This window comes from Aspergillus nomiae (genome assembly GCF_001204775.2).
Source record: "Aspergillus nomiae NRRL 13137 chromosome Unknown contig00015, whole genome shotgun sequence".
Lineage (NCBI taxonomy): Eukaryota > Fungi > Ascomycota > Eurotiomycetes > Eurotiales > Aspergillaceae > Aspergillus > Aspergillus nomiae.
The window spans coordinates 31,254-45,308 of NW_015378070.1; the positions used below are offsets into that span (position 1 = coordinate 31,254).

General features: G+C 50.1%; 6 protein-coding genes across 6 annotated transcripts; 3 read left to right on the forward strand and 3 right to left on the reverse strand.

Moving 5' to 3' along the window:
* Positions 1-177: 177 nt before the first annotated feature.
* ANOM_001428 (HET domain-containing protein) lies at positions 178-2,524 on the forward strand (the record flags this gene model as incomplete). The annotated part of the gene is made up of 2 exons (XM_015546685.1): positions 178-271; positions 336-2,524. The coding sequence occupies 2 exons, from the start codon at positions 178-180 to the stop codon at positions 2,522-2,524; spliced, it is 2,283 nt and encodes a 760-aa protein (XP_015411257.1).
* A 416-nt stretch (positions 2,525-2,940) lies between these two features.
* Positions 2,941-3,410, reverse strand: ANOM_001429 (VOC family protein; the record flags this gene model as incomplete). Its single annotated transcript, XM_015546686.1, has 2 exons — positions 2,941-3,104; positions 3,173-3,410. The coding sequence occupies 2 exons, from the start codon at positions 3,408-3,410 to the stop codon at positions 2,941-2,943; spliced, it is 402 nt and encodes a 133-aa protein (XP_015411258.1).
* Positions 3,411-3,890: 480 nt separating this feature from the next.
* On the reverse strand, positions 3,891-5,563 carry ANOM_001430 (putative pantothenate transporter; the record flags this gene model as incomplete). The annotated part of the gene is made up of 5 exons (XM_015546687.1): positions 3,891-4,262; positions 4,323-4,782; positions 4,869-5,084; positions 5,155-5,360; positions 5,423-5,563. 5 exons carry the CDS (start codon positions 5,561-5,563, stop codon positions 3,891-3,893), a joined length of 1,395 nt encoding a protein of 464 aa, XP_015411297.1.
* A 650-nt stretch (positions 5,564-6,213) lies between these two features.
* ANOM_001431 (uncharacterized protein) lies at positions 6,214-7,548 on the forward strand (the record flags this gene model as incomplete). Its single annotated transcript, XM_015546688.1, has 1 exon — positions 6,214-7,548. One exon carries the CDS (start codon positions 6,214-6,216, stop codon positions 7,546-7,548), a length of 1,335 nt encoding a protein of 444 aa, XP_015411296.1.
* Positions 7,549-7,756: 208 nt separating this feature from the next.
* Positions 7,757-10,277, reverse strand: ANOM_001432 (Zn(II)2Cys6 transcription factor; the record flags this gene model as incomplete). Its single annotated transcript, XM_015546689.1, has 6 exons — positions 7,757-8,741; positions 8,793-8,963; positions 9,016-9,599; positions 9,650-9,932; positions 9,991-10,089; positions 10,153-10,277. 6 exons carry the CDS (start codon positions 10,275-10,277, stop codon positions 7,757-7,759), a joined length of 2,247 nt encoding a protein of 748 aa, XP_015411299.1.
* Positions 10,278-10,767: 490 nt separating this feature from the next.
* On the forward strand, positions 10,768-13,433 carry ANOM_001433 (fungal specific transcription factor domain-containing protein; the record flags this gene model as incomplete). The annotated part of the gene is made up of 11 exons (XM_015546690.1): positions 10,768-10,876; positions 10,943-10,986; positions 11,042-11,311; positions 11,371-11,386; positions 11,482-11,706; positions 11,760-12,025; positions 12,075-12,089; positions 12,136-12,324; positions 12,378-12,847; positions 12,897-13,221; positions 13,275-13,433. The coding sequence occupies 11 exons, from the start codon at positions 10,768-10,770 to the stop codon at positions 13,431-13,433; spliced, it is 2,088 nt and encodes a 695-aa protein (XP_015411298.1).
* Positions 13,434-14,055: the final 622 nt, after the last annotated feature.

Below are 14,055 nucleotides of genomic sequence, written 5' to 3' on the forward strand. Positions count from 1 at the left end.
CGAATGGCACTGTGGACCGGTGTTTTAGTGCTGACGCCTATCCACATCCCCACAGCCAATGGAAAGGTGTCAACTACCGCTTAACTCTGACCTTATTAGTAGCTAAATTGTTGCAGAAAACCCCTCAATGCCAGATGATGTCTTTGGTTCTTGTCCTTGAGTGAGAGTAATATAGCCATGTCTTCGATAGCTGCGCCCTCGATATCCTCGAGATCCTTCGTGCTATCAGTAACCGATGATGATAGACTGAGCACGAGCTCTGACATACATAGTACGTGATACTTTCCTGGCTTGATTGTGTACACAACAGCCCTCTTATACAGGTCAATAAGCAGGTCACAGTTCGCCCACCAATGACTTGTGCTTTATATGTCGTCACATCGATTTCGAATACGTTGGCTTCCACGATTCTGCTGAATATGCTAGTAACAATTACTTCTTCCAAAGGGAATTCCCTACTTTGCTGAGTAGCTCGAAGAACTGTGTTTTCTGCAGGAGGCTCGTCGGTATCATCACGGATTGGTTTGCAACGAATCCAGGGGATCGGACAAATGACCTTGACATCTCCAGGACCCACGTAGTGGTGTCTCTGGAAACGGATTGGCATGCTGTGAGTCCAGCGGAAGATGGCCTTGCCGATAAGAAGGCACATTCAGATCGGATCAGGGTCAGCTGCTCTATTCCACGGCTTGGTATTGACAATGAACCCGCGCAATCGCAACACTTGACCTTCTTTCTGCAGAGATATGAAGGATCATCTGATGATGCAAGTCAGAATTTCCATCCGGAAGGCGCTATCTCTCTCAAATCACAGCCATACTCCGGACGTCAAAGGCCCATCGTAGCGGATATGGCGCTCTTCAAGCGATGGAAAGAGACGTGTCAGGAGATACACGGGGCAAAATGCTCTCAAATCTTCAAAGGGACCCCGAATATTCGACCACGGGTCATCGATGTTGAGCGCAGGTGCTTGACCTTCGCCGAGGAGAATGATAAGTGGGTCTGTTTAAGCTACGTCTGGGGAAAGGCGAAGACGCTGCGTCTCCTGAAGGAGAATATCCAGACCTTCTCACAGCCAGGCGCTCTTTCACCAGACATTCTTCCTAATATTACCGAGGATGCTTTGCAGGTTACCAAGGGACTCGGGGAGCGGTATCTCTGGGTCGACAGTCTTTGCATAGTACAGGACGACGACCAAGACAAGGCCAAATTCATCTCACGAATGGATTCAATCTACACGTTAGCGACAGTCGTTATCATCTCCTCGACCTGCACTGATGCCAACACGCCCCTTCCCGGAGTCAAACCTGGCTCGCGACGTCAGGAACCAGAGCCCTTTAGAATTCGAGACGTCGCCTTGGTGCAATCCCTCGACCCCTCGCTCGGCGTCAAGGTCGATCTTCGCACAAGCCGTGCCGCGGGATATCTGGGGGAGACAGTCTGGGACACGCGAGCCTGGACTTTACAAGAGAGGTTCCTGGCTTCTCGGTCCCTTGTTTTCACAGCCGAGCAAGTCTTCTGGGAGTGTGAAGAGGCCTTCTGGTGCGAGGACAGCTTTCGGGAAATCCCAAACATCTCTCCAGACCCGCACCGCACAAGCCTCTGTGCAGGCGAGCTGAACCTCTCGTGGAACTCTGACATTGTTACCTTTGACCATTTCTACCGGGTCCTCCTGGAAGATTACTCCGGTCGGGCATTATCATTCGACAGCGATGGATTGAACGCGTTCCTTGGCATCATCGGCGCTTTGGAACGGTCCATCGGCGAGACCTTCTTCTGGGGTATGCCGACCGCGTTTCTCGAATCGGCCCTTGCATGGGGCCATCGGAGCCATGCATTAAGAAGGAGACGAGGCGTCCAGACTCTGTCCCAGCACGAGAGCCAGTTTCCCAGCTGGTCGTGGGTTGGTTGGACCAGCGATGGCCAGACTAAACTGGCTAATCAAAACCTGACCATGGAGGCTCTGGGGCTGCGGTTCTATCGTGTCTCCGATGATGGAAAAGCAACGATGGAAATGAGGCAGAATGCAAAGTTCAACAGCGAGGTCGATCTGCTTGTTGAAGGCTCTGCACTCCCAGATCGCTCGTCTAGACCCCACGATGTCTCGATGAAAGACCTCCCTGCCGATGTATCGGTAAGCCTCTCATCACTTCTTTGCTTCTGGACCGCATCTGCTCGTCTCACCGTGACAAGCCGCCATTCACCCGATGAGGCAATGCCCGCAGACCCCGGTTCCTCGACCTGGGAAGTCACCCTGTCTCAAGGGTCCGACAGCCTCATCCAGGTATCCTGGTCCCACATCGCACCATCGCTAAAGCCAGGCGATACTGTCGAGCTTGTTGCCGTCGCCCAGAACAGGGGCAGCTGGGATGCTGGCCACATTGACAACGGAGCTATCGGCGTCATGCTCATCTCTTGGGATTCAAAGGGTGTCATAGCCACCCGGGAGGGGTTTGCATGGGTTGCAATTCGGGACTGGACTTCTTTAAGGGACCGGGAGTGGAGGCTGATTGTGTTAGCGTAGCATGGTTTTCTGGATTATGTCTGAGGATATGGCGACTGAAGGTGCGGTCGGAAGTTGTACGTAGAGTCAAAGGTTGTTATAGTTGGTTAGCGATCCTTCAGCTCGAACGGAATAACAGAGAGGATAGATGCATGCGATGTCCAATGTACTACGGACAAAACACTTGTCATATGTTGAGTAGACAGCCTTGTGTGAAAGAACTTGATATGGATGCAGTACGAGGGGGGTATACATCAAAGCCTTTCAAGGATACTATTAGAACTAACTGAAAACAGCCTAAAGATTAGTCCTAAACAAAGGCACAGTTAAAAAGCAATCGTATGCGCTCGGTGGTCATAGCGGGGCTGGTGTATAAACAGGGTGTGGACTCGCGGACGACAATCAACCCCCCTTCTCGTTACAGCGCATTCCCATGTTCAATGAGAATCATGATCAACAGCCTCGATATTGTTTCCAGCAGGATCCAGCACAAAAGCGGCGTAGTACTTGGGATGGTAGAATGTTCGCAAGCCGGGACGGCCATTGTCCTTGCCACCAGCTTTCACTGCCGCGGCATGGAAAGCGTCAACGGTAGCATAACCTTGCCAGGGATTGTAAGTCCAAATTCTCTATATAGTCAACCGTTTCAAGAAAATGGAGTATGCATACTGTGGCAAGTGAATGCGATATGAATAGGACGCTCAGGGACAGTCTTTGTTCCAAAGATCCAGAAGTCGGCACGTTTGTAATCCTCCAAATCTTCGTCTACCGACCCTAGCCCAACGACGAACTCGCCGTATTGCTGCCGAATCTCATAGCCGAGGGGCTTAAGAGCTTCAAGGTAGAATTTGAGACATTCTTGGAATTTGTCCTCGGGTACACAAAGACTAGTGTGATCGATCGCCATTGTGATATGTCAATAGTGCAGAGCGTGCGGAGGACGATGTTGCGGGAAACGAAGCTCGCGGGGCAACGCGTTGTTTCGATGGGAATGAGATTTAAATGTAAGCAACTAAACTGCACTGGGTAACTCTAAGCGGCCCCTGGTCGAGTGTGAGCTGTCTTTGCGTGACGTCAGCCTGGCTCTGGTTTCCCTGGTCTAGATCCTATAATACCCTCCATATACCTCCCAGGGTTTATTCGTCGTTCCGCAGTAGCCAGTATACTAATAGTAAAGAATGTTATATATTGGAAACTCTCATACACTCCCGAATAACACTACTATTAGACCCGACATTTAGTCGAGAAGGCACTGCATGAGTGTCATGATGGAGCTTTATTAGGTGTCGAGCCGTCCTTTTTCCAGATAATCCTGAATTATTAAGTAGCTAAAGAAACCTCATCTCTCTTAGGTCTAATTGGATAACATACTGATCTAGTACAGAGTCTATAAGGCATATCGGAAAGACGGATCGTTCTTATCCGTCACATCGGCTGCTTGTAGCCCATTCTCCTCCAACATATCTCCTCCGCTCGGGTCAATGTCGGTACAGGCATTTGCCTCTCGTTTCTTGTTATCCTGCATGCACAGCAAGCGGTAGATAATCACCGCGACGAACAGCAGACACCACGTAACAATAGATGTGATAACGCCCTCGTTATAGCGGGGTCGATGAGTCCATAACTGCGGAGATCCAATACATCCCGCGCAATAGCCAATGAAGAACATCGTATTGACGATAGCACGTTTTGTGTTGCCCTTCACATTGGAAGCAGAGAGGGAGAGAAGAATGGACATCGAGGCTGTTATACATGAGGACTATGGTAGGGTTAGTACAAAACTATATTCCCAGCTAACAAGGTCAAGGAATCAACTCACCAACCAAGACATGGCGATCATACCCCATTCCGCACTCAAGTCGAGCTTCAGCAGAAAGACGGTGCCAACAAGGGGTGGGATGATGAGCATCAGCGCAACGAGTGTCCGCTGGCGAGGGAGGATAGAGGCGAGCGCGACTCCGATCCATAATAAGGCCATTTGGACGGCACCAGAGGGCGCTGTGTATAACATTGTGTCCAGCTTGCTGTAGCCGAGGGACTCGATGACGAGGGACGCAAAGGTCAATACGGGAGACTGCATCGTTACCAGCACTCCGAACCAGAAGACCAACCACGCTTTCGGGTCTATGAGTGTCTCTTTGAGTTGTGAGATGGAAAACGACGTCTTATCGCCACCTTCATGGTCATGCGCCATGCGTTGCCGCAGAACTTCTTTTTCACGGGCGTGAGAAACCATGCGTCGTTGGGCCCGCTCGGCATGAGCACTAAGAAGCAGACTCCTGCAGCCATGGTCATAGCTCCGCATATCAAGAACAGAACGCGCCAGGGTGCAATGGCTAGGGCTGTGTTTTTGCCGATGCCGTACATTAACAGGCAGCCGATGACCTGCGCCATGCCATTCATGGAGATCCAGAGGGCAGTGCGGGTCGTATGCTCCTTTTGACAGTACCAGATCGATGTGATTGTGACAAAGGCTGGTGAGACTGCGCCTTCACTGAAGCCGAGAAGAAATCTAACGGCGGCAAATCCGCTGTAGGTCTTCGGTGCGGCAAGACACATACACATCCCACCCCAAACAATCCTGCCATTCAGCGACAGGTCAGCGGCTGGGAGAAGATCAGAGGAAGCAAAACTAGTGGAGCACAACATACACCGTGACTCCAACAAATTTCGTCAGAGGTAGTCGGCTCATAAGGTAAATGAAGGGATATTCGGAAACAAGCTGTCCCACATAGAAGATTGAACTGCACCAGGAATATTGCGCGTTCGTCAGGTTCAGGTCCTCCATGAGGCCGAATACACCGGCATAGCTGAGACTCTGCTTGTCCAGGTACTGTAGGAAAAAAACGAAGCAGAGCTTAAAGCTCAGGACTGTTAGGTTTGAATTCCAGGCCGAGTGGACGGGGATGGGTTACTTACAAAAGGTAAAATGACCATGTCAATTTTCCGCAGCACTGCTTTCTCCTCCTCAGGACTACAGGCTGCAGTTATATTAACTACCTCACCGACTCGTCGTTCCTCATCTTTAATGTCCGCACAAGGGGCCTTCGGAATGTCCATGGGTAGATAAATGAGCACCGTGTCGAGCGGTCAATATTGTTGTTGGTGCTGTCGTAGGGTCGAGAGGGATTGACTGTCCAGCGATAGAGGAGTAGGCACATCCATTATTATATGCTCCGGTCAAGCAGCGTGCAGAATGCATGAATCATTTGATTCATTTCCCCGGATCCACAATGCCTGATCATTTGTGGGGGAAGATAAGAAGCGCGATAGCTGCTGTACAGCGATCCGATGATCCACCAGGACAGATATCCGAAAACAACATTAATACTAGTCAAAGCAACACTAGCCAAGATAGCACCTGCTTGAAATCAAAAAAGGTTAAATATTGAGGGGTCATAAGTACAATCTTCCATGTGCAAGGCGTGTTATTTGCCTTATCTCCCCACAGTTTGAAAGTTGCTGCATACCGCCGATGGAGATACACATCGGACCGTCGGGGTGGAGGTCGGCAATCTGACCCCGGTCAGGCCAGGATCCCGACAACACTCGATTCGTTATCTTAAGAGGGGTAAATATGCGAAAGTGGTGGGGCTTGCAGAAGCTTCGACTGATGGAGGTACCACTTATAAACATGAACCCTGCATGCGACACTCCTTCCTGCATTCCTCTTCGCCACATTCTTTCTTGCCTCTACGAAGCTCGCAAGCATGACACAGACAACCCGAGTCCCAGGCGCTGACATCAAGCCCTGGTTGCAGCCTGCACCACAGAGTTATATTTTCACCAACGCGAATATTGTCGACGTTGAAGCTGGCACAATCCTGGAGAATTCATCACTGGTGATCAGGCAGGGAAAGATTCAGTCAATCTCACAAGGGGAGCTTCCACCGACCGACCTGCCTGTAATTGACTGCCAGGGTCGCTATGTCTGCCCTGGATTATTTGATGCTCACGTTCACTTGTGCGCCGTCCCAGGCTTCACCGACCTGAGCAAAGCCTTTGGGAATCCCAACGATGTACACCTGCTGCGCCAGCCTTATTCGGCCGCTCAGATGCTGCATCGTGGCTTTACCAGCATTCGCGACTGTGGTGGGGCCCAACTCGCCCTGAGAGAGGCCATCGAGGATGGTGTCTTTCCCGGTCCCCGGATCTTCCTGTCTGGCCATGCTCTGTCGCAATTCGGGGGACACGGCGATTTACGAAGCTCGCATGAGCACGGTGGGTGCTGCGGCGGAGTCCACAGCCAGAACTCGCTCGGCCGCATGTGCAACGGCGTGTCCGAGTGTATGGTGGCTGTTCGCGAGGAAATCCGCTGTGGAGCAGATTTCATCAAGATCATGGGCTCGGGCGGTGTTGCATCCCCCACCGATAAGCTGGAGCACCTTCAATTCACGGATGCCGAGATCCAAGCCATGGTAGAGTGTGCAGCCAATGCTGGTACCTTTGTGACTGCTCATGCATACACGGTCAAGGCCATCCGGCACTGCATTGATAACGGTGTCCGGGGCATCGAACATGGGAACTTTGTCGATGAACCCACTGCGAAACTAATGGCGGAAAAGGGTGTCTACCTGACCCCCACGCTCATCGCATATGCCCAGATGGCCAGTGAGCGTTGGAAGGGCTACCTGCCCCCGGAATCTCAGACTAAGAATGTCCAGGTGCTCGAGTCCGGCTTGGGGGCTCTCAAGATCGCATCGGATGCCGGCGTCACGATGTGCTATGGGTCGGATCTCCTGGGCCCGTTGGGTGCTGCTCAAACGCAAGAATTCCAGCTACGTTCGCAGGTACTCTCGCCTCTTGAGGTTCTGCGCAGTGCGACTATCAATCCGGCGAGGATGATGAGTTGCGGCGACAGTCTCGGCCAGATCAAAGAGGGCTTTGAGGCCGACTTGCTGGTACTGAACAAGAACCCCCTAGACAACGTAACCATCTTTGACAAGCCCGAGGAGCATGTTCTAGTTGTGATGAAAGCGGGGCGTGTTTATAAGAGCCGGTGGACTGCGCTCCCCGAGGACGGAGCAACTCCAGTGAGAATATAACTGGACTAAAGGGAGAAGTTCTAGAGACGATGAACCTAAATTGTATATATACCAATGAATTATGAGGGGATACCGGCATCTATGCGCTCATATACTACCTTAATCGTTTATTCTATAAAAGGCTATCCTGTACGGGGATCAAGAAAAGAAAAAGAAAATAAAAGAACTATAGTAGCTATGATTACCACACAGGGTTTGCCTTTTAAAATCATTCGAGTGGGTTTGATAATCCAGAAACGTCCAGCACGCCAAGGCCCGTTAGCTCCATCAAAAGGGTTTGCTCATCATGATGTAGCATAGGAAGGAATTCATAGTCGGCATCCTGTGCCTCTGGATATGCTTCTGACTCTTGCGTAAGATTCTGCATGGGAAACAAGGTTGGAGAATACATATGCCGCTCGGTAGCAGCCCATGCTGGTCTCAGGCCTGTAGTATTGTGTGAAGATGACCACTGCCCGACTTGCGAGAGTGGTGTCATGGCTTCGGGCACCATAGATAACGAAGACGTCCTGTCACTCAATCCTTGAGCCTGTTCCTCTTGCGTGAGCCATGAGGCCCACTGAGAGTATTCAGATGTCGAAGATATGCCACTGTTGCCTTGCGGTGTTCTCTCAGATGTACATGCTGACCGAGTGACTTTCTCCCGCGCTTCGTTGGTAATCAACTGAATTGCTTCGACAAACCGGACACCCATTTTTGCCGTTGTGTTCCCGATAGCCATCTGTCGGAGGTGCTCCAGACCAAACGTCACCCGTGCCTCGTACCCCGAATCACGTTCGGGGATCCCATCAAGTAAGGTGATAATCGTTGCGATGCTGCAACCTTGAAAGTCGGTAAAGGAAAATCGAGTGATTTTGTGTGACATGCTCATGGTTTCGAATAGCCCAAGAAGTTTCCGGGCTGCCTTTGCACAGAGTCTCGATAGGTTTCTGGTCACATTGCTGATTTGGAGGGGCTGAGACCCGGTATCGCAGGAGCGGAGCTTTGCTCGCACGACTGATACAAGAGACGCCTTCCCTATGGTAATCCATGCATAGTAGTAATGAAGGTAGAGATGGAATACAGCGCGATATCTCGAGTCTTGGGGGTCAATGTCCTGGAGCTTGAACTCTATCGGTAGGGCCCTTTTCCATTCTTTGAGCTCCGATTCAGATCTGGCATGGAGCGCATGCTCGTCACCGGTGTCCACCAGCCTGCGCGAATTAGCATATTGATTGCCTTGATGGAAGAAGGGTTTGACCTACTCAGGATCGGAAATACGATCTAAAATTTTGACCAACTGCATATACGCAAGTTGGAACCTGAGATTATCGAATTTCTGGGAGTGGTCTAGCGCTGGAAGGAATGATGGGACAGGTGTCGTGATGATGTCGGCGCTGATGGATCGTGGTCGATTCAACTTGACCGTAGTACACCTATCATACAATTAGAGGAACAGTGGACATTGTTGCAACGAAGGCTACTAACCGTTCCAATGAGTAAAGTGACCACCATAATCGACGGCGGACCTCAATTTCGCGTTCGTTCGTTTTTTGGTCATCTATGTCTTGATGGAGATCTAACGCCAGTGCTTTCCGTAAAGCCAAACCAAGGTAGACGTATGAAGACCCAATTGCACTCGCAGGCAGTAGGTATACGCCCAATACAAAGGGAGCCTGAACTGACCGTAGACACGGTCGCTCAATAATGTCGGGTATCAGCATTCGAGCGTGATCGAAGAATACCCTACCTAGATCACTCCTTTCCAGACCAACGCTTGTCTGGTGTCCCTCTGGTTTCTCCAATGTCGTCCATTGGCTTGCCAACGCGAAGGTTGCCATCGCGAGACAGACAAATGTCGAGTCTGACCTCAACGGCGAGGTTGGGTCAGTATAGAATTGATGAATCTCCGACGTGAATTCTGCTTGATCTACGTAAAAGAATGTGTCGGTAGCATGTTTGATGAGGACTGATAAGAGAAAAGAGGCGATTGAATGCGGAGGGAAGGCATGCACCGCCGATTCTAGACGATCCAGCTCCGCGTGGTGGAGTGGTGTAGGATGGCTCATCTGCTGCACTATGTGAGTTGTCGGTACCCTATACACAAGTTGGCTTGACTTACAGCCTGACCTACAGCCATGCGCTGTTCTTCTGGACCTCCTTGCGGGTCCAAGCAGAAAGCCTCTCGAAGTCGGGAGAGCACTTTGGGCCATGAGCCCCCGGCAGCCTCTCCTGCAAGAACATTACTAGCAAGTCGTGGAGACAAAACTGGCGCTGGGGCTGGCGATCTATGATGACGCAAGGCGCCCTGTGCGACAGCCTTCCCAGTATTCGTTGGTGTGTCTAGTGCTGCATCTTGAGCTGACCCTGTCGAGCCGTCTCCCCGAAGCGGAGGTGATATCGGTCTATCCGAAGTAAGAATGTGGGTTCGGTCTTGACATTTTCCCCTTCTCGTGCACCTACCGTTGGAAGTTGCAAGGCAGATTATTAACGACGCACCGCTGGCATCTGCCAGGATTTGATTCAACACATTTGCTCTTTCGCGCCTTACAACGGTCGCAACTAAGACATAATCGGTTTAAGTCATACCCCAGGAGCAAACACGGCAAGAATTAGAATACGTACGCTCTGATGGACCTCTTGCGATTCTCCTCCGCTACGCGACGACGTCTCCTGCGTCGAATTGCAGCCGGGGAATCCATTACCGATCGTCGATTGACCAAGAGTGGAGCGTGGAGGTGAGGAGCCATTTTGCCGCTGGACACTTAGCCGAGAGGATCGGCAAATGGTCATTGCGATGAGTGGGTGATGGTTTGCATTTAGTAGTCACTTAGCCATCTGCAATGGATTTAACCTACGAACTTGGGGGTAGATATGGTGATGGATACCTCGTGTGTATGGACTACTTTTCTAAATATTACTATAGGTTTATTTGTGTACGAAGAGCCTATACCCGTCCATAAATATAAATTTCAAGTATACAATGAGATCAGGTTCTACTTCTTCCAACCACGAACCCCATTCATAATAAATCTACTCTGGCCCAAAAAATACAACCAATTTCATTGAACTGATTAGGTCAGGTCATGTTCAAGTAGTTCACTGATTTCCTTCCCTTCTAAACTACTGATACACTCGTTCTGCGCACGTCCTCTGCTATAGATAATTATGCACGAATTGTGAACCAGAGGTTATGCAGAATATGACTCATCTGCATAAGACAAGTGACTAATCAATACAATGTCCTTCACTTTCCCTAGTCAATTCATCTACAAAACAGTACAAGCTTCACTCCGAGATGCTACGCCAGAGGTTATCGTCGACCTGCAATCAATGCAGGTCACGCAAAGTCCGCTGTATAAGTAAGACCTAACGATACACGTAGGGTTCGCTACTAACGCACAGGATCCACTAGAGTCAAAAGGAAGCGGTCCCGATGCAAAATGCCAGAACTGCCAGGTAACTGACTCCCAGTTCTATAATATGATACGAGGTCCTGATGTATCTGAATTAGAAACGAGGTGACAAATGCGTGTTTCAAGCATACCGAAGAAAGTTTCGGGATGCTGCCAATCTCTCCCCGAGCGTGACTCCTTCTCGCGACAAGGCGGATGATATTGGCTCCCCCGAGTATCCGTCTAAGCTAGACGAGTGTGATCTATCCACGGGTACTCAAAGTATTCTAGCACAAGATTCTCCTGATCCATTGCCTCTCTACGTGGACCAGCTCATCGAAGACCATCGCGTCCCCGGGAGGACTCGCTACCTGGAGACAATTGTCACGGTATGAGGTTCTTAAAGTAGAAATCCTTACCAACTAGTCATCTAACTTGCGGTACATAGCATCATGATAGCTACAGTATGTTCAATGTTCTTTACGCTCTTCTCGTGGTCTTTGTACTACTGCCCGTGCTGCGTACCGCAAGACCTAAACTGCTAACGGTTTCTTTGAAGTTGGGAGTGCAAGTATCGGGTACTTTTCTGAAAGTCGCATAAGGGCACTTACTAATCGCTTGGGCCATACCGGAGTTGAGTGCCTACTGAATCGAATTTCCGCCGTGGTGAATGATCGCTATGAACGTCACCATGAACAGAAGGGACCGGCTACCGACAAACTATGGCAGAAACCCGAAAACTTACCTGTAGTGGAGGAGGCTACGATGAGGCTTTATGTTAACTGTACGAGACTGGCCCCATTTCGGAACCGTGGCATAATCTCTGACAATTGGAAGCATATTTCAGCCAGATTCATCCGGTCTACCCGTTTCTTGATCCAGTAAAATTTGAACAAAGAATATCGAGCGCCAGTTTAGCTGCGGATATTGCAGGCGATATCCACTGGTCTGCCTTGTATCATACCATCCTGGCTTTGGGTTGCCAGTACCATGATGGCGGTTCCTTCGAGCCTGGAAAGGGGAACAGCTGGAAGCTCTACCAAGTAGCCTTGGGATTTGCTTCCGACATATTTATCGGAGCCGAATGCCTGGGTGGATTACAGGTATGGTAGCTTAAACGGCCGTGGATGGGGTTAACTAACAATGCTACAGGCAATCACTGCAATGGTACGTACCATTCACATGCTCTATGGTGCAGAACTGATAAACTTAGGCGATCTTTGCACTCAACTTTTCTTACATGCACCTGGACTCTCTTTTCATCAAGCAGGCTGCTTGTGTAGCGCAGCGTATGAGATTGAACGCAGCGTCGGATGCAGCAGACAAACACACCCGATATCGAACTTTCTGGGTTATTTACGCCTTGGAGAAAACGCTTTCTTTCCATCACGGCAACACCTCGGTAAGTACAATGCAAAGTGTCGTCCGCACGTCTACTTACTCTTTGTACTATAGGTGATTATGGACTCCGACATAGGATGCCCAGTTCCTACCATTCCGGAGTCTGTGTTTGGTGACTATAATTGGCTGACTGCAGCTGCTGGTCTTGCTCGCTTTCTATCAAGAGCATACGAGTCTCTATTTTCAATTAGTGCAACGTGGAATACAGAGGCATCTTACTACCGGAAGATAGACACCATGAACAGCCTACTCGAACGGTGGCGGCAATCTATACCGATAACCTTTCGGCCCGGGGAGCCTTTCCGGGCACAATCGTTCCACGGCTCCTGTGAGACGTTTATTGCTCTGCAGACCCATTTTTATTACCATAATGCGTGTATCGCGCTGTGCCGCTTAACCTTGCACCTGGGACGGTATTCCGATGGCCCTCGGCAGGTAGCCGCCAGAAAGGCTATCATGCAAGCGGCGCGATCTATCATTGAGTTACTGCGGTATATTGACATGGAGGCTTACACACCAGTTTAGTACGTATCCTACACCGACGGGGGTGAATTTAACTGACCTAGTGCGCAGCATTCTTGCTCATCTACCATTATCAGCGTTATTTATCCTCTTCGACCTCGTTATTCACAACCCAACGCACCCAGAAACGGCTAGCAACCTTGCTCTGCTGGAAGTAGCTGGAGGCCACTTTAGTAGGCTCGAGTATGCTACCGGCGGTTCACTACCAAGCTCTGTGCTTGCTGAGTTTGCATATATTGCTCGGAATTTCGTCCGCACTTATCGCGCGGAAGGGAATGATAGAAGTAACATCCCAGTGCCGACCAATGCGGCCAATGATCCGCTGAGCAGGCAAGATGATAGCCCTCCTTCAGCCGTGCCTTTTCTAGGAAATGAGGTAAGTGTTCTGACATGAGGTTAAACCACTGCAGTGCTTACTTTGGCTCTCAGACGAATGACTACCGACCGCCCTTGGCCAGCCCAGACACTCTTCCGTTGTTCTTTCCTGCTATCGACGACTTGGATGCCGGGGATGGGTCTCTGACTGGGTTCGACGTAACGGACCTGTTCGGAACTTCCATTCCGTTCGACCAGAATCTACCTTTCTGAACCTGATAGCCTGCCATTCTTTACGGCTCCAGTGTATTCATTGGGGTGTTTTTCAAAACATCAAAGCATGAGTGCCTAATATTTGCCAGAACAAACAAGCCAGCCCAGGTGACTGTATTGAATGAATTACTTAGGAACACATTGGAGCGCTTCGCCTATCGGTCCCTGATACAGTTTGTATCTGTTACGATGAAGACAGAAGCCCTTTTCGAGGGCCCGATCTGTCGGTACGCGGTAGCATATATGGCGGCACTGGCAGAAGAGGGCTGCGCTTTTAGTGATGCGCCTTCTTGATTGCTTAAAAGGGATTTATTTTGAGACCTGCAGATGCTGGAGGGTGGGCGTGGAAAGGTCGGCATATTGAAGGCGTGGATGGTATACCAAAATGTCCAGAACGAAACGTTACATCACGACTGTTATAAAAGTCAAGCATACCACAAGGTCCATCAGGGCTTGCGTCATCACTGACACATAGTCGCTTAATTCGAATTTTCAGACAATTTGGTTGCGTTGCCTACGAGTTTCAAACATCGGTCTTCGGACCTCATCCGCCAAGACCACGTCGGAGCTCGGTGGTCGGTCCACACTCCAAAAACCTATCGAATAGTGGCATACTATGGAA